At 39.2% G+C, this 17993-nt stretch overlaps 1 protein-coding gene and 1 long non-coding RNA gene across 2 annotated transcripts in view; both read left to right on the forward strand.

Moving 5' to 3' along the window:
* Nucleotides 1–7426: 7426 nt before the first annotated feature.
* On the forward strand, nucleotides 7427–10077 carry LOC117501099. The gene is made up of 2 exons (XR_004557928.1): nucleotides 7427–7578; nucleotides 9745–10077. It is a non-coding gene; the product is annotated as an uncharacterized LOC117501099 (long non-coding RNA).
* A 95-nt stretch (nucleotides 10078–10172) lies between these two features.
* The window catches only part of LOC117501042, a 33246-nt gene continuing 25425 nt past the window's right edge, over nucleotides 10173–17993 (forward strand). The window contains exons 1-6 of the mRNA XM_034159845.1: nucleotides 10173–10819; nucleotides 11012–11316; nucleotides 11868–12222; nucleotides 14059–14148; nucleotides 14908–15154; nucleotides 15791–15946. Of these exons, the coding sequence (XP_034015736.1) occupies nucleotides 10173–10819; nucleotides 11012–11316; nucleotides 11868–12222; nucleotides 14059–14148; nucleotides 14908–15154; nucleotides 15791–15946 (1800 nt within the window). The remainder of the gene's footprint in view (nucleotides 10820–11011; nucleotides 11317–11867; nucleotides 12223–14058; nucleotides 14149–14907; nucleotides 15155–15790; nucleotides 15947–17993) is intronic.

A 17993-nucleotide genomic window follows, 5' to 3' on the forward strand; every position in this document is an offset into this window, starting at 1 on the left:
TAGCTACCTAAACTCTGTAAGTGAGATAGAGTATCTCATCAATAGTTTTACATCCTCATTGAAGACAACTTTGGATGCTGTAGCTCCTCTGAAAAAGAGAGCTTTAAATCAGAAGTGCCTGACTCCGCGGTATAACTCACAAACTCGCAGCTTAAAGCAAATAACCCATAAGTTGGAGAGGAAATGGCGTCTCACTAATTTAGAAGATCTTCACTTAGCCTGGAAAAAGAGTCTGTTGCTCTATAAAAAAGCCCTCCGTAAAGCTAGGACATCTTACTACTCATCACTAATTGAAGAAAATAAGAACAACCCCAGGTTTCTTTTCAGCACTGTAGCCAGGCTGACAAAGAGTCAGAGCTCTATTGAGCTGAGTATTCCATTAACTTTAACTAGTAATGACTTCATGACTTTCTTTGCTAACAAAATTTTAACTATTAGAGAAAAAATTACTCATAACCATCCCAAAGACGTATCGTTATCTTTGGCTGCTTTCAGTGATGCCGGTATTTGGTTAGACTCTTTCTCTCCGATTGTTCTGTCTGAGTTATTTTCATTAGTTACTTCATCCAAACCATCAACATGTTTATTAGACCCCATTCCTACCAGGCTACTCAAGGAAGCCCTACCATTATTTAATGCTTCGATCTTAAATATGATCAATCTATCTTTGTTAGTTGGCTATGTACCACAGGCTTTTAAGGTGGCAGTAATTAAACCATTACTTAAAAAGCCATCACTTGACCCAGCTATCTTAGCTAATTATAGGCCAATCTCCAACCTTCCTTTTCTCTCAAAAATTCTTGAAAGGGTAGTTGTAAAACAGCTAACTGATCATCTGCAGAGGAATGGTCTATTTGAAGAGTTTCAGTCAGGTTTTAGAATTCATCGTAGTACAGAAACAGCATTAGTGAAGGTTACAAATGATCTTCTTATGGCCTCGGACAGTGGACTCATCTCTGTGCTTGTTCTGTTAGACCTCAGTGCTGCTTTTGATACTGTTGACCATAAAATTTTATTACAGAGATTAGAGCATGCCATAGGTATTAAAGGCACTGCGCTGCGGTGGTTTGAATCATATTTGTCTAATAGATTACAATTTGTTCATGTAAATGGGGAATCTTCTTCACAGACTAAAGTTAATTATGGAGTTCCACAAGGTTCTGTGCTAGGACCAATTTTATTCACTTTATACATGCTTCCCTTAGGTAGTATTATTAGACGGTATTGCTTAAATTTTCATTGTTACGCAGATGATACCCAGCTTTATCTATCCATGAAGCCAGAGGACACACACCAATTAGCTAAACTGCAGGATTGTCTTACAGACATAAAGACATGGATGACCTCTAATTTCCTGCTTTTAAACTCAGATAAAACTGAAGTTATTGTACTTGGCCCCACAAATCTTGGAAACATGGTGTCTAACCAGATCCTTACTCTGGATGGCATTACCCTGACCTCTAGTAATACTGTGAGAAATCTTGGAGTCATTTTTGATCAGGATATGTCATTCAAAGCGCATATTAAACAAATATGTAGGACTGCTTTTTTGCATTTACGCAATATCTCTAAAATCAGAAAGGTCTTGTCTCAGAGTGATGCTGAAAAACTAATTCATGCATTTATTTCCTGTAGGCTGGACTATTGTAATTCATTATTATCAGGTTGTCCTAAAAGTTCCCTAAAAAGCCTTCAGTTAATTCAAAATGCTGCAGCTAGAGTACTGACGGGGACTAGAAGGAGAGAGCATATCTCACCCATATTGGCCTCTCTTCATTGGCTTCCTGTTAATTCTAGAATAGAATTTAAAATTCTTCTTCTTACTTATAAGGTTTTGAATAATCAGGTCCCATCTTATCTTAGGGTCCTCGTAGTACCATATCACCCCAATAGAGCGCTTCGCTCTCAGACTGCAGGCTTACTTGTAGTTCCTAGGGTTTTTAAGAGTAGAATGGGAGGCAGAGCCTTCAGCTTTCAGGCTCCTCTCCTGTGGAACCAGCTCCCAATTCAGATCAGGGAGACAGACATCCTCTCTACTTTTAAGATTAGGCTTAAAACTTTCCTTTTTGCTAAAGCTTATAGTTAGGGTTGGATCAGGTGACCCTGAACCATCCCTTAGTTATGCTGCTATAGACGTAGACTGCTGGGGGGTTCCCATGATGCACTGTTTCTTTCTCTTTTTGCTCTGTATGCACCAGTCTGCATTTAATCATTAGTGATTGATCTCTGCTCCCCTCCACAGCATGTCTTTTTCCTGGTTCTCTCCCTCAGCCCCAACCAGTCCCAGCAGAAGACTGCCCCTCCCTGAGCCTGGTTCTGCTGGAGGTTTCTTCCTGTTAAAAGGGAGTTTTTCCTTCCCACTGTCGCCAAGTGCTTGCTCACAGGGGGTCGTTTTGACCGTTGGGGTTTTACATAATTATTGTATGGCCTTGCCTTACAATATAAAGCGCCTTGGGGAAACTGTTTGTTGTGATTTGGCGCTATATAAAAAAAATTGATTGATTGATTGATTGACTGCTTTTTTGCATTTACGCAATATCTCTAAAATTAGAAAGGTCTTGTCTCAGAGTGATGCTGAAAAACTAATTCATGCATTTATTTCCTCTAGGCTGGACTATTGTAATTCATTATTATCAGGTTGTCCTAAAAGTTCCCTGAAAAGCCTTCAGTTAATTCAAAATACTGCAGCTAGAGTACTAACGGGGACTAGAAGGAGAGAGCATATTTCACCCATATTGGCCTCTCTTCATTGGCTTCCTGTTAATTCTAGAATAGAATTTAAAATTCTTCTTCTTACTTATAAGGTTTTGAATAATCAGGTCCCATCTTATCTTAGGGACCTCATAGTACCATATCACCCCAATAGAGCGCTTCGCTCTCAGACTGCAGGCTTACTTGTTGTTCCTAGGGTTTTTAAGAGTAGAATGGGAGGCAGAGCCTTCAGCTTTCAGGCTCCTCTCCTGTGGAACCAGCTCCCAATTCAGATCAGGGAGACAGACACCCTCTCTACTTTTAAGATTAGGCTGAAAACTTTCCTTTTTGGTAAAGCTTATAGTTAGGGCTGGATCATGTGACCCTGAACCATCCCTTAGTTATGCTGCTATAGACTTAGACTGCTGGGGGGTTCCCATGATGCACTGTTTCTTTCTCTTTTTGCTCTGTATGCACCACTCTGCATTTAATCATTAGTGATCGATCTCTGCTCCCCTCCACAGCATGTCTTTTTCCTGGTTCTCTCCCTCAGCCCCAACCAGTCCCAGCAGAAGACTGCCCCTCCCTGAGCCTGGTTCTGCTGGAGGTTTCTTCCTGTTAAAAGGGAGTTTTCCTTCCCACTGTAGCCAAGTGCTTGCTCACAGGGGGTCGTTTTGACCGTTGGGGTTTTTCCGTAATTATTGTATGGCCTTGCCTTACAATATAAAGCGCCTTGGGGCAACTGTTTGTTGTGATTTGGCACTATATAAATAAAATTGATTGATTGATTGACTCATAATGAGTATTGCTAGTTTTAATATTGCCTAATTCTTAACAATTCCCATTCCTTTGTCTGTACTTATCAATTTGTTGCTGTATGTACAGCTATTGCATCATTCACTCAACCGAAGCCCTTTTTATGGAAAGTTGTGTGCCTCATGTTTAATGTTAAGCAAAGCAGCTTACTACTGCTTAGCCTTTTCCCTCTTCTTTCATGCCATGAATTCAGTGTCCATTTTGCTTCAGGGGATTTGTTTACTCTTTTTGTTTTATAAAAACCTGTATTCACATTTTTTTAAACTATGTGGATACTACTTTTATTATATTTTTTAATAACATTTTATTCTAAATAATTGAGTGATATCTGATAAAAGGGAAAATACATTTTGCAACATACAATTACTTCTTAATTTATTAGAGCTAGTTAATGAGTCTCAAATTGTAGTGACGACAAGGAATAATATTTACTGTCCTAACAAAAATACATTTCACTTTCCTTTGTATTCCCAGGATTAGGATTTCTGGAATCATTCAAGGTTTCAGTCTGGTTGCTGAATTTGGTAAGTAGCCCACAAAAACACACACACAAACGCACCAGAACATGTCATATATGAATTTCCAACCCTAGGAAATTCAGAACTTACAAGTTTACACTCTCTTAGCCTAACATTCAGCTTAAAGAGTGTTGTCTTCCTGCTAAAGAAGTAACTGTCAATAAGCATAATTATTTCTATATGCCATTCTGCAGTATTGTCAGCAAAAGTGTTCTGTTGTGAATGTAATTTTACTATGAGACTGTCCAGAGTAACTATAATCTTGGTCCCTGCTATTGGAATTAGAAGATAATAAGTTATTATGGACATTCTCACAGTAAAATCACATTTAACATTGAAAACAGACTCCAAAATCTGGCTGCAACTGGACACCAAAATGTAACAATTTGGCTGTAATTACTGTGAAATGGCCCATATATAATATGCAAAAAGTTTTATCCTGCATTGTGAATATTGTGCTTAACTGCAAATGGGTAAGGGTGGTATTTTTTGTTTCTCTCCTAGTTTTCTGATGAATGTGGAAATGCAAAGACTGTGGTTCTTCTGTGTCACGAAGATCTGAGCTTCTTAAACATTATAAGCTTGAACACAGTCATTATGGATGCCGCTATTCTTATCCTTGCATCTATTTTAGTTGTCCATGTACCTGTAAGAGTTGGAAGACACTTCTGACCCACTTGTCCAGATTTCATCAGTCATCTTCACAAACTGAAACCACCACACTCAAATGCCTCATATGCAACTGCAATCAAAGTTCAACATTGAAGGACTAGTTTAAACATATAGCACAACATCTTCAGAACAATGAAACAGTAGTGTGTGTTTCAGGGGTGTTCATACAAAACAAATATCTATGCTTCTTATCACACACACAAAAGCAGAAATCATAAGGACTGTTCAGTAAAAGACCTAAAACCTGGAATTTTTGAAAAACAGAGTTTGGCTACAAATTTTCACACTGAACCAAATGGTTCTGATAGTATCCACATTGATGGCATTCATTCAGAGGACTCAGATGATATCACTACAGAAGATTTCAGTCATGTCTGTTTTGACAGCCAGGATTTAAATGACGTGCCACGTAATGTTGAACTCAAACTTGCATCTCTTTTTCTGAAGCTGGAACATATTTATCTTGTTTCTAGTGTTGCTGTTGATGAACTTTTGCAAGAGTTTGACCATTTGATAAGCACTGCTTCTGTCCCTCTTATCCATCAAACTGTAGTTCAGCACTTGCAGAATGGTAACTGTTGTGTAGATGAAACAGTGGTGCAAGATCTGGTATCTGCTCTTTGTAAATCACATCCAGTTGCAGCCACTCTTGGAAATCATGGCTCACTTTCCACTGCTTGGAAGAGAAAGACGTACTATAAGAAACATTTTGATATTGTTGAACCTGTAGAATTTCAATACATCTGTATACTAAAATCCTTACAGCAGATTTTAAGCTGTGAAAATTTTCTGGATATTGCCATCAATTTAAAATATCCCCATCAAATTCAGTCAGATGAAATACAGTACAAGTTATTTTATGATGGTAGTAATTACAAAGAAAATGTACATACAAGTTATTTTATGATGGTAGTAATTACAAAGAAAATGTATTTTTTTCAAACGCATGTGCTATTTCAATTTATTTGTATTTAGACGACTTTGAAATTTGTAACCCTCTTGGTACCTCCAGAAGAAAATATAAAGTCTGTGGGGTATATTGGACTTTGGGTAACTTTCCTGCTACTTGTCACTCATCACTGGCTAATATATATTTAGCAGCACTAATTCACAGTGAGGATGTCAAGTACTATGGTTATGATGCTGTATTGAAGCCCTTATTAACCACTCTGCATTTAATCATTAGTGATCGATCTCTGCTCCCCTCCACAGCATGTCTTTTTCCTGGTTCTCTCCCTCAGCCCCAACCAGTCCCAGCAGAAGACTGCCCCTCCCTGAGCCTGGTTCTGCTGGAGGTTTCTTCCTGTTAAAAGGGAGTTTTTCCTTCCCACTGTAGCCAAGTGCTTGCTCACAGGGGGTCGTTTTGACCGTTGGGGTTTTACATAATTATTGTATGGCCTTGCCTTACAATATAAAGCGCCTTGGGGCAACTGTTTGTTGTGATTTTGCGCTATATAAAAAATTGATTGATTGATTGATTGATTGATTGATTGATTGATTATTGCAGGATCTTATAATATTAGAACAAGAAGGTGTGTTTATAGCCAAATTAGGAAAAAATGTGAAAGGCTTTGTTCACTGTGTTTTAGCAGACAATCTTGGAGCACACAGTTTTGCAGGCTTTGTGGAAAACTTTTCAGGCAGGCACTTTTGCAGATTTTGTACAGCAGAAAATTCAATCAAAAGAAGTTAAGTCAGGAGCATTTTGTCTGAGGAGCAAGGAAATTCATGTTTCTCATCTTAAAGCTGTTGAAGAAAATTCACTGGCTAGCCATTTTGGTGTAAAAAGGAAGTGTGTGTTGTCAGAGAATTTGTCATATTTTAATTTGACACAAAGTTTCCCCCCAGATGTTGTTCATGATTTGTTTGAAGGGATTGTACCTGTTGAGATTGCTCTTTGTCTTACTGTGCTAATTTCAAAACAATATTTTACACTGTCCAATTTGAATGAGGCAATTACAAAGTTTCCATTTAAATGGACTGATAAGACGAACCGTCCCCATCTTGTACCCCAAACCTACGCAACAAAAAGAACAATTGGAGGAAATGCACATGAGAACTGGAGCCTGTTGAGATTTCTTCCTCTCTTGATCGGACCCAGAGTTCCTGCAAATGAGCCAGCGTGGCAAGTCCTCTGTGATTTAATGGACATTGTCGAACTTGTTGTTGCACCTGTTCACACTGAGGGCTCAATTTGTTATCTTGACTTCAACAGAGGTGTCAAGTAACGGAGTACAAATACTTCGTTACTGTACTTAAGTACACTTTTTAGGTATCTATACTTTACTCCATTACTTATTTTTCTGCCTACTTCTGACTTCTACTCATTACATTTTCACACAAGTATCTGTACTTTCTATTACTTACATTTTTAAAACAAACAGCCTCGTTACTCTTGGCTTCAGTTTAATGTTTATATATATATATATTTCACGTCATGTGCGCCATCCAATACAGATCAGTGGCGCCATCCACACCTAGTGAGAACGAGTGTAACTGGATGAATCGTATAACGCAAACACTCATTGGTTAGGCTATTCGTCAAATTTGTGCTGCTGACACAAAAGGAAATTGTCAGAAGCAAGCAAGCTGGTGTTCTACAAGCTGCAAATGTGAAGTGTATGTCACACCACAATGTCGGATTCAGAAAAAGATGTCGATATGTCAAAGGTCGGACACAGGCGAGAGCGTATCGGGAGATGGAGACGGAGACGGAGACCAACAAGACCTTCCTCATTCTTGGCCCTATCTCAAAGATTTTTTCGAAATAGTCGGGAGCAAAAATGACTCGTGGAAAATGCAGTGCAAACTCTGCACACCCAAGACCCACGTTATTTTGGCATTCAAGAACTCTCCCTCCAATTTGAAAAAACATGTAGAGGTAAGTAAGCTTATTCTTTGTTACTACCGAACTGTGATAATTGATATATTTTGCTGCAGCTTGGCTAGCATAGGGACATGCCAAGACATGCCCGGGTAGCAGCTAACAATTGTCGAAGGTGTTAGCCTTGCCTCTCTGATGTTTTCAGAATAAGCTGCCCCCAATCTCTAAAGTGTGAGCTACTACACTCTTGTAAGCTTTTAGACCATCTAATATCTGGTTTATTTTCCCATGTTTATGTAATCGTGTGCCTTCAGCATTTTTCACTGTCTTCAGTTGTGTTGGTTGGTTGTGTGTCCTGGGCAACTGAATTAACAATTTCATAGCCTTCCTTCGTGTCACTCTCTTTTGTATAGACCAAGATTGCTTGAATTCAATATGACCTGTCCAAATATCTTCATCAACTAATTTAGGACCATGTTTAATTGGCTATTCACCGAGCCGGGCTCGTCCATTAGCTTAGCGCAGGCTATTCACCGAGCCTATCCCCGGCTCGTTGAATAGCCACTTCATTGTTTTTTACCCCGGGCAATTGTGTCAAAGTGTGAATTGTGTGAGATGGTGGCCACTGGGTATCGAGAACTGGTTCCTTTCGGGTATTGTTAAGAAATGATTGAATCCACTGACATCAATAAGCTTTGTGCTTAACGATTCTGTTATTATCGGTCCTTCAGAGTGGCTGTTGTTTTGGGGCGTGTATCAGGAAAATGATAATTTCTCTACATTGATTACAGACCCTGCAGCACGGCTTTGCTTTGAACCGTGAACCAATCGAAGTAGTGGTTTGCAGATTGAAGCAATGCTTCGACCTATTACTTCGTTTATTCTTTCTTTCTTTCGCTTAATTTTCCCCCGCGAAAACCCCAAAGAGGTATTATTTACCTTTTCTATGTTAAACCGACCTGTTATGGTCTTCTGAAACAGTTGATAGATGTATTTTATAACTTAAAAATGGGAGCGATGCTAACGCGTTAGCATGTCTATGGCATTTTCAATGTTAAAACTTAGCATTAAGCAATTGCAGTTCTCATCACGTTCGGGTGCATTTGTTTTCAAATTGTAATATTTCTTAAATGTATTTTTGTTTATATATTAATAATCTAATGATTATTATATACAATGTTAGAGAAAGAGGCAAAAAGAACCTGAATAGAAACACAACAGAAAATATAATGGCAACTAACAATGAACATACATAAATAAATAAATACATACATACATACATAAATAAGTGTTTCCTTTGAACACCTAGTGACTCTCACACCTCCAGTTCATCCCTGTCTTATTTAATGACAGTTTGTTTCGGTCAAACCATATTTTTAATGTGTTAATTTCTTCAGTGATTTCCTCCAGAACTATCTGCCAAAATAGAAAACTGCTGCATCCGAGTAAGAGCAGAATACTACTGGAATGAATTTGAATAAGGAAAGTTGTGTTTTTCTTGTTTTTTTTTTTTTTTTTTTTTTTTTTTTTTTTTTTTTTTTTAGGTTTTTTTTTTTCCTTCACTAAATGGATGCTGCACTCACTCCAGTTTATTGTCTGGAATAGTCCCAGATTGCATTTCAGAGCTTCTAGAATTGAAACATTTTCGTGCAGGTGGTGTTGGGGGGTAATTTTGGGTTTCAGCTTTTTTTGTTTTTCACCACCTTCATCCCTGAATATGTGAATCATGATTCACTTTTGTGTGGATTAAAGTCACTAACTGGGACTCCTGTCTTGTTGGAGAAAGAAACGAGAATTGTCGTCCGTTCTGTTCACACAACTCCAAACGCTGCACAGCTCTCTGCCGAGTCAAGTTAGAACGATAGAATCTAGTCTGAATTAATAACTTCAAAGTGAAACACCGTTTTGTTTATTTTTATTTATGTCCAGAGATCAAGGATACAGTGACCAATTTCATATTTATTTACTTTAAGACTCAATGAAATACATAGAAAAACTGTAAAGCCTACTTTTAGTACAAAATTCACAAGAGGTATCGATAAGGGAATCAATAAGGAATCGGCTCGATAAGCAGAATCGATATTGATAAAATCTTATCAATACCCATCCCTAGTGGCCACTTACTGTATAAGTAGAGGAAATGTGGCTGAACAAATCTGTAACGATGTTAACAGTGCCCTCTTAATGAACTAATGATTAAATGTTTTGTTGCATATTTTGCAGAGAAAACACAGAAATCATCTGGAGAGATACAAAGCCCTCACTTCAACGGCCCCAAAAAGAAAGGCAGACGGAGCACCACCACAGCAAGGCCCAGCAACCAAACAAGCCAGATTATGGGGCAGCAGGCCAGTGTCCCAGGCCAGTGTCGATAAAAAAAAATCCTTAACTTTATTGTGCAAGGTCTACATGCAACTAATACAGTGGAACAGCAGGGGTTTATAGATCTCATACAGCATCTCCAGCCCAATGTAAATGTCATGTCCCGCAACACTGTAGTCAACAAAATTCAGAAAGCCTCTCTTGAAATGAGAAACAATCTGAAAGCAGCAATGAGTGAAACTGACTTCATTGGCACTACAACGGATTGCTGGACAGCATACAGGCGTGGATTTCTTGGCGTAACAGCGCATTGGTTAGACCCTCAGAGTATGACCAGACGGTGCGCTGCCCTAGCCTGTAAACAGCTGAATGGGTCACACACCTTCTCTGCCCTTGCCAGTGCATTGAACGAAGTTCACTGTGAATTCAAGATCCGAGACAAAATCACACGCACCACGACTGACAATGGGTCCAACTTCATAAAAGCTTTTAAGCTATATGGGCAAACTGATGAAAACAACAACCCAGGTCCTAGTGTCGAGAGTGCTGAAGCCGAAGATGACAATGGTGATGGGAATGATGAAGAACAGGAGAGTGAGGGCATGGAGTTCGTCGAGGCTGGAGCGATACTTGACGAGGATGACTGCCTGGAATACCAACTACCCAGACACCATCGCTGTGCTTGCCACCTTCTTAATTTGGTGTCAACTGTTGATGTTGAGGAGGCCAATGTCAACAGCACCTACAAGCGGGTTTCATGCTCAGCTTTTTTGAAGTGTTGGGGACTTTGGAACAAAAGCGCAAGATCTACCACAGCAGCAGAGGTCATCGAAAAGAACTGCAAACTGCAGTTATTGAGGCCAAATGCAACAAGATGGAATTCCCTGTTCTTGGCAGTGGAGAGGATCATCAGAATTACAAGGGAGCAGGGAGAAGGGGCCATCACAGCTGTATGCAGCGCACTGAAGATAGCCATGTATGTACCGGACACTTTTTATTTTTTGAATTATTTCAATCAATATTAACTGAAAAGATATAAAATACATATTAATGCATTTCCTCTATTTACAGTATATTTTTACTAACCCCTTGTGCAGGTGATTTGCAGTATTTGTTAGTTATTTAATTGAAGGTGTTGTTTTCTGTTCTTTCTTTGTTGATTCAATAGGTTCACACCTGTTGAGCTTGCATTCCTGGCCGAATACATGAAGACCATAGCCCCGGTGGCGAAGGCCCTGGATGTCCTGCAGGGCGATACGAATGTGCAGATGGGCTGGTTGGTGCCAACGATCACAATACTCAAAAACCTCCGCCTTTCCACCAAGTTCTGTAGGCCTTTAATTGATGCTCTACTAAAAGGCCTTGAGAAGCGTTTCAAACACGTCCTCACAGAACCAGAGCTGATTGCTGCTGCAATTCTCATGCCCAAATTCAAGACCAGCTGGACAAGTGACGACTACACCCTGAGACTCGGTAAGTGCTGCTTTTTTACTATAATACAGGTGGGTTTTTTTGCTACGAAGTACATTCATGGCTGAAACTGTTGGCACCCTTCAGGATTATTTATTTATTTTTGAACATAATTTTGAAGTTTTTTGAATAACCAAATCAGGCTTTTTTTTTTTATTATCCAACACAGCTGAAATACAATCATTTTCCTCATTCAATATGGCAGTGTCCTTTAGCAGCGATAAAAGGATAAAAGGACACGTTATAGGTCATCAGATGTCATCTGTGGTAGCATTCAGGGAAATACTGTATCAGTCGATATCTAATTGACGGTAGACTATACATTCTATTGGTTTCCATGGCCAGTGTGAATTTCCCTCAAATGCCAACCAGTCAAGGACGGTGCCAACTGTTTCAGCTCTAACACAAGCATGTGCTGTATTTGTATGTGCTGTATTTGTATGTGCTGTATTTGTATGTGCTGTATTTGTTTGTAACCCATATATAGTTAATCATTATGCAATTTTTCACTGTTGTAATTTCAGTGTTTTTTGTCTTTTCCCCATATTCATTAGGCCTTGACTATATCAAAAGTCACTTGAAGGACCAAGCTGAGGACAATCAAGCTGAGAGCTTGCCTTCTTCTTCAGAGGAGGAGGACTTCTTTTCTTCAATCAAACAGCCCAGTTCCCAAGAAAATGCCAAACAGCTGGAGACTTACCTTGGCTCCCCAGGTGATACAATGGAAGCACTTAAGACTTTTCCAGCTATTTGCAACCTTTCCTTGAGGCTTAACACTGCACTCCCAGCCTCAGCTGCATGTGAGAGACTGTTTAGTGTAACGGGACTGATCTTCCGTCCAAAAAGGGCACGTATTGATCACAAGAACTTTGAGAATCAGCTTCTTTTGAGGCGCAACAAAGCATTCTGGTAGTCTTATTGGGTATGCTGTCTTGCTTTTGCTACTGACGCACACACCCTCATACACAGTTCTTGAGTGTCCAGTTTCTGAACGGTTCTATGGACCTCATCATTACACTGATGCATATTAATAGCACACACACACACACACACACACACACACACACACACACACACACACACACACACACACACACACACACACACACACACACACACACCCTCTCAAAGGTGTTGCTAAAAGGTGAGGATAAAGGATGTGTAATTCATTTCTAAAGCCCTGTGCTGCTGTGAGGGCTCAACAGCAGACACACTAGGATGCAATAAAGAGGAATACGAGGTCTGTCAGTAAAGTATCCGACCTTTTTATTTTTTTCAAAAACCATATGGATTTGAATCACGTGTGACCACTGCTCACACAAAGCCTGCTCACAGGCGAATAACGCAACTGACAGGCGTGAAAAAACTCACGCATGCGCACGAAGGTTCAAGCTTGGCTGATGCAATCACACGTGATTCAAATCCATATGGTTTTTGAAAAAATAAAAAGGTCCTATACTTTTCTAACAGACCTCATACGTTTAATGCACCTCACTAGCTGGGGACTTTGGCTTCCATTGTGTGATTTTTTTTTTTTTTCTCAGAAGTTACCAACAGACCTGACATACCCTGAGAACAAAACTCTTATGAAGCAGTCAGGAACAATTCATTACTGAGGGTACATGTGATGCCATTTAGGATTTTGCATGTAGTGAGGGGTTTTTTAAGTTTCAATTTTGGTCTTGATCGTCAGTTATGACAACGAGGAAAATGTGTTTTATGCAGTAGGATTTTAACTTTTTATTGATGGGACTAACATACTCTTAGTGTATATGCAAAATTGTTGCACTCTCCTACTCCGTGCCATTTTTCAGACCGTTTTAGGTGCTCTTAAGGGATTTGTATGTAGTGATAAAGAGCTCATTTTCATTTCAGTTTTGGTCTTGACTGTCAGCTATGACAAAGGGAGAACGTGCCAGTGTGTATATATTTTTTTTTCTTTGAATTTTTCAGGCAGTAAGATTTTAACTGTGTGTGCAGAATGTAACCCCCCCTCCCCTCACACACAAACTTGGGCTACATAGAATGTCTTTTCACCAAAGGGTACAGTTTATCTTGTTACTTCAAGGTATTTGATGGAACTCACACATTTATATTCTGGCAGTTCTGCAGGCTTGAATATCTCTTGAATACTACCTCTGTTTGGACGTGTAATTGAATTCCAATAAAGTTTGAGAAAGAACATGCTCCTCGAGTGACTGTCTTTGACAGTAATGGGTTTATGATTATGTTGTGTCTTGGGCCACATGTACAACGAATCAGTTTTTAAATTAAGCTTTCAATTCATATAGTGGCATCTACCTTTTTTTTTTTTTTAAAGGTTACTTTATACTTTTATACTTTAAGTAGGTTTTGGAGCACATACTTTTTCACTTTTACTTGAGTAAAGAGGTCAAGTTGATACTTCAACTTTTACCAGAGTGTTTTTAAACTGCAGTATCTATACTTCTACTTAAGTAACAAATGTGTGTACTTTTGACACCACTGGACTTCAAGATATCGGAACACAGGACTGTATTTCAAGAAGTATTCCCTCATGAAAGAATACTTCCTAAACACCATTACTTGGAGCATTATCCACAGCTAATACGGCAATTTGGCCCTCTTGTTGCACTGTGGACTATGAGATTTGAAGCAAAACATAGTTTCTTCAAAAGAGTGATCCGTCATACAAATTGTTACAAAAATGTATTCATTAGCACAAAGACATCAATTTCAGACTGCACATAATCTGCACATCTATAGGTTTCCTAAACCGTCTTTAGAGGTCACTGAGGTCTCAACAGTGCCCTTTGATATTGTTAATGAAGATATAACACTGGCCCTGAAACACAAGTACCCATATATGGACATTGTGAACTTGGCCAAAAATGTTTTGTATAATGGCTTAAACTACAGGATTGGAATGGTGGCAGCACATGGATCGCTGTCTGGACTTCCGGAGTTTTGTGAAATTGTTCATATGATTGTTGAGCAAGAGACTCTGCTTTTCATTATAAAGAACCTGGATGCCTGGTATATGGAACATTATCGAGCTTATGACTTGGTCACATCCGCAAATGGAATGCTAAAGCTTGTTGGGGTGCAAGAACTGACAGATCACTACCCTCTAAATCATTATATGATTGGTGGACGGTGCCTCATCTCCCTGAAAAGATACATACATGCATAAGGTGGTATATTTATGGTTATGATTAGAATGCATTTGTTTTAAGCCTTTAGTTAACACTGTCTGTTTTAACCCTTTGGGCACCACCAGAGCAATTCTACACCAGTCATTTGCTGTGTTTTGAGGTGCTGGGACAGGCCTTCCCCTGTCTTTTAACTGCTGAAAAAATACATGGTGCATATCGAGGACATGGTGCTTAGACCAGGGCTACTATTGAACATTTAGCTTACTATGAGATATCTTTTCTTTTTTTTTTCCTTCAAACAGCCAATCCAAAAATGTGGTGCCAAAAGGGTTAATATTAATGCATAAATGATGCAGCTGTGCAACACACTTACAACTTATTTTACATTTGGAAAAACTTTATATTTACAATGTTTGGTGTATATCAGTATTTGTAATAATTGTTGTTTTATCGTTTTTAGAGCTGTATTGGGTGACGCAGCAGTGAAAATACCGGCCAAGTTGTGGATTATTCTGAAGCCCGATGACACCAGGAAGCTTATTTTGCCCATTGGAATTCCAGAGACAATGGAAAAACTCCTGGATGAAGTCAGGAAAGTGTGTGGTTTGAATGGGGAATTCAGACTACAGTACCAAGACAAAGACTTTGGAGATGCATTTATGAATTTAACATCTACTGCGGAACTTGAGGATCTGGCAACTATCAAGGTCATCCCAATAACTGATGATAGCAGCCAAGGATGCAGTGTCACAGGTTTTGAGGACACACAATCTGCTTGATCATCTTTCTGTGATTCAGATGACACAGAGATCCTTTCCTCACCATCCAGCTCATCCACAAGAAGAGAAATGTGGCCTAGAGAGTTTCCAATCCCAAAATTTTCCTATGACACTGAACTGCAGTTAGAAAAGGGAAATGCAGAGTATAGGTCAAACAACACAAGGCTGACTCAAACTACAAAACTGAAGTCAGATATTCTGTTAAGAGTGTCTGATGAGATATTCAAGTTCAAAGCTTACCCAACAGATGCTGACTACACTGAAGTAGCTGAAGCACTTGAAAAACTTGAAAATGAGAGACTGTCACTTTTAACACAAGTAAAGAAGAGAGACAATTGTGCAGTGATAAAGTACAAAATGGCCAAAACATTTCCTCTGCAAAGACAAGAAATTGTGGAAAAGGAATCAAGAGTGGAAGAGTTGAGAGAGAGATGGCCTGCATTGTTCACAGTAGATGAGACATGTAATCTTCTAAATAAAATTTGTCAAAAATTTTTTACATTTGTTCAAAATACAAGTTTTGTTGATTAGTTAGTAATGTATTTCTGTGTCATTTATTTTTAGATCAATGCTGAATTTCTCCGGATTACAACTGTTCCACTTCAAACAAGATTCCTGGCTGCCTTGGACAAGCACTACATCAAGCTGATCGAGCTCATCAGAAGCAAGGGAGGAGCTGTCATGGAGAAGAGCAAGAGGATGCTCAAAATTCTTGATCAGGTATGTGCTAAAGTATTTTTCTCACTCGTGTGTGTGTGTGTGCCATCACTTGAACCAGCTATCTTAGCTAATTATAGGCCAATCTCCAACCTTCCTTTTCTCTCAAAAAATCTTGAAAGGGTAGTTGTAAAACAGCTAACTGATCATCTGCAGAGGAATGGTCTATTTGAAGAGTTTCAGTCAGGGTTTAGAATTCATCATAGTACAGAAACAGCATTAGTGAAGGTTACAAGTTATCTTCTTATGGCCTCAGACAGTGGACTCATCTCTGTGCTTGTTCTGTTAGACCTCAGTGCTGCTTTTGATACTGTTGACCATAAAATTTTATTACAGAGATTAGATCATGCCATAGGTATTAAAGGCACTGCGCTGCGGTGGTTTGAATCATATTTATCTAATAGATTACAATTTGTTCATGTAAATGGGGAATCTTCTTCACAGACTAAGGTTAATTATGGAGTTCCACAAGGTTCTGTGCTAGGACCAATTTTATTCTTAAAATTTATTCTTAAATTTTATGCTTAAATTTTCATTGTTACGCAGATGATACCCAGCTTTATCTATCCATGAAGCCAGAGGACACACACCAATTAGCTAAACTGCAGGATTGTCTTACAGACATAAAGACATGGATGACCTCTAATTTCCTGCTTTTAAACTCAGATAAAACTGAAGTTATTGTACTTGGCCCCACAAATCTTAGAAACATGGTGTCTAACCAGATCCTTACTCTGGATGGCATTACCCTGACCTCTAGTAATACTGTGAGAAATCTTGGAGTCATTTTTGATCAGGATATGTCATTCAAAGCGCATACTAAACAAATGTGTAAGACTGCTTTTTTGCATTTACGCAATATCTCTAAAATTAGAAAGGTCTTGTCTCAGAGTGATGCTGAAAAACTAATTCATGCATTTATTTCCTGTAGGCTGGACTATTGTAATTCATTATTATCAGGTTGTCCTAAAAGTTCCCTGAAAAGCCTTCAGTTAATTCAAAATGCTACAGCTAGAGTACTGACAGGGACTAGAAGGAGAGAGCAAATCTCACCCATATTGGCCTCTCTTCATTGGCTTCCTGTTAATTCTAGAATAGAATTTAAAATTCTTCTTCTTACTTATAAGGTTTTGAATAATCAGGTCCCTTCTTATCTTAGGGACCTCATAGTACCATATCACCCCAATAGAGCGCTTCGCTCTCAGACTGCAGGCTTACTTGTAGTTCCTAGGGTTTGTAAGAGTAGAATGGGAGGCAGAGCCTTCAGCTTTCAGGCTCCTCTCCTGTGGAACCAGCTCCCAATTCGGATCAGGGAGACAGACACCCTCTCTACTTTTAAGATTAGGCTTAAAACTTTCCTTTTTGCTAAAGCTTATAGTTAGGGCTGGATCAGGTGACCCTGAACCATCCCTTAGTTATGCTGCTATAGACGTAGACTGCTGGGGGGTTCCCATGATGCACTGTTTCTTTCTCTTTTTGCTCTGTATGCACCACTCTGCATTTAATCATTAGTGATTGATCTCTGCTCTCTTCCACAGCATGTCTTTTTCCTGGTTCTCTCCCTCAGCCCCAACCAGTCCCAGCAGAAGACTGCCCCTCCCTGAGCCTGGTTCTGCTGGAGGTTTCTTCCTGTTAAAAGGGAGTTTTTCCTTCCCACTGTCGCCAAGTGCTTGCTCACAGGGGGTCGTTTTGACCATTGGGGTTTTTACGTAATTATTGTATGGCCTTGCCTTACAATATAAAGCACCTTGGGGCAACTGTTTGTTGTGATTTGGCGCTATATAAATAAAATTGATTAAAAATTGATTGATTGATATATATGTGTGTGTGTGTGTGTGTGTGGCCATCTTTTTTATATGTGTTAACCTTCACCTAGAGCCTTGAGGTCAACATAAAAAGGGAGTGTCTGCTGAAGGGCCTAATACTTTACCTTGGAGAAGACCTGGGCACACTTATTAAGGAGTATTTGGTGAGTGATTTGGAAACAATATAATCTCAATATATTATATCGTGGAATGTGTAATTTCTGTCTGTAACACTATAAAGTATC

This window comes from Thalassophryne amazonica, chromosome 19 (genome assembly GCF_902500255.1).
Source record: "Thalassophryne amazonica chromosome 19, fThaAma1.1, whole genome shotgun sequence".
In the NCBI taxonomy this organism is placed as follows: domain Eukaryota; kingdom Metazoa; phylum Chordata; class Actinopteri; order Batrachoidiformes; family Batrachoididae; genus Thalassophryne; species Thalassophryne amazonica.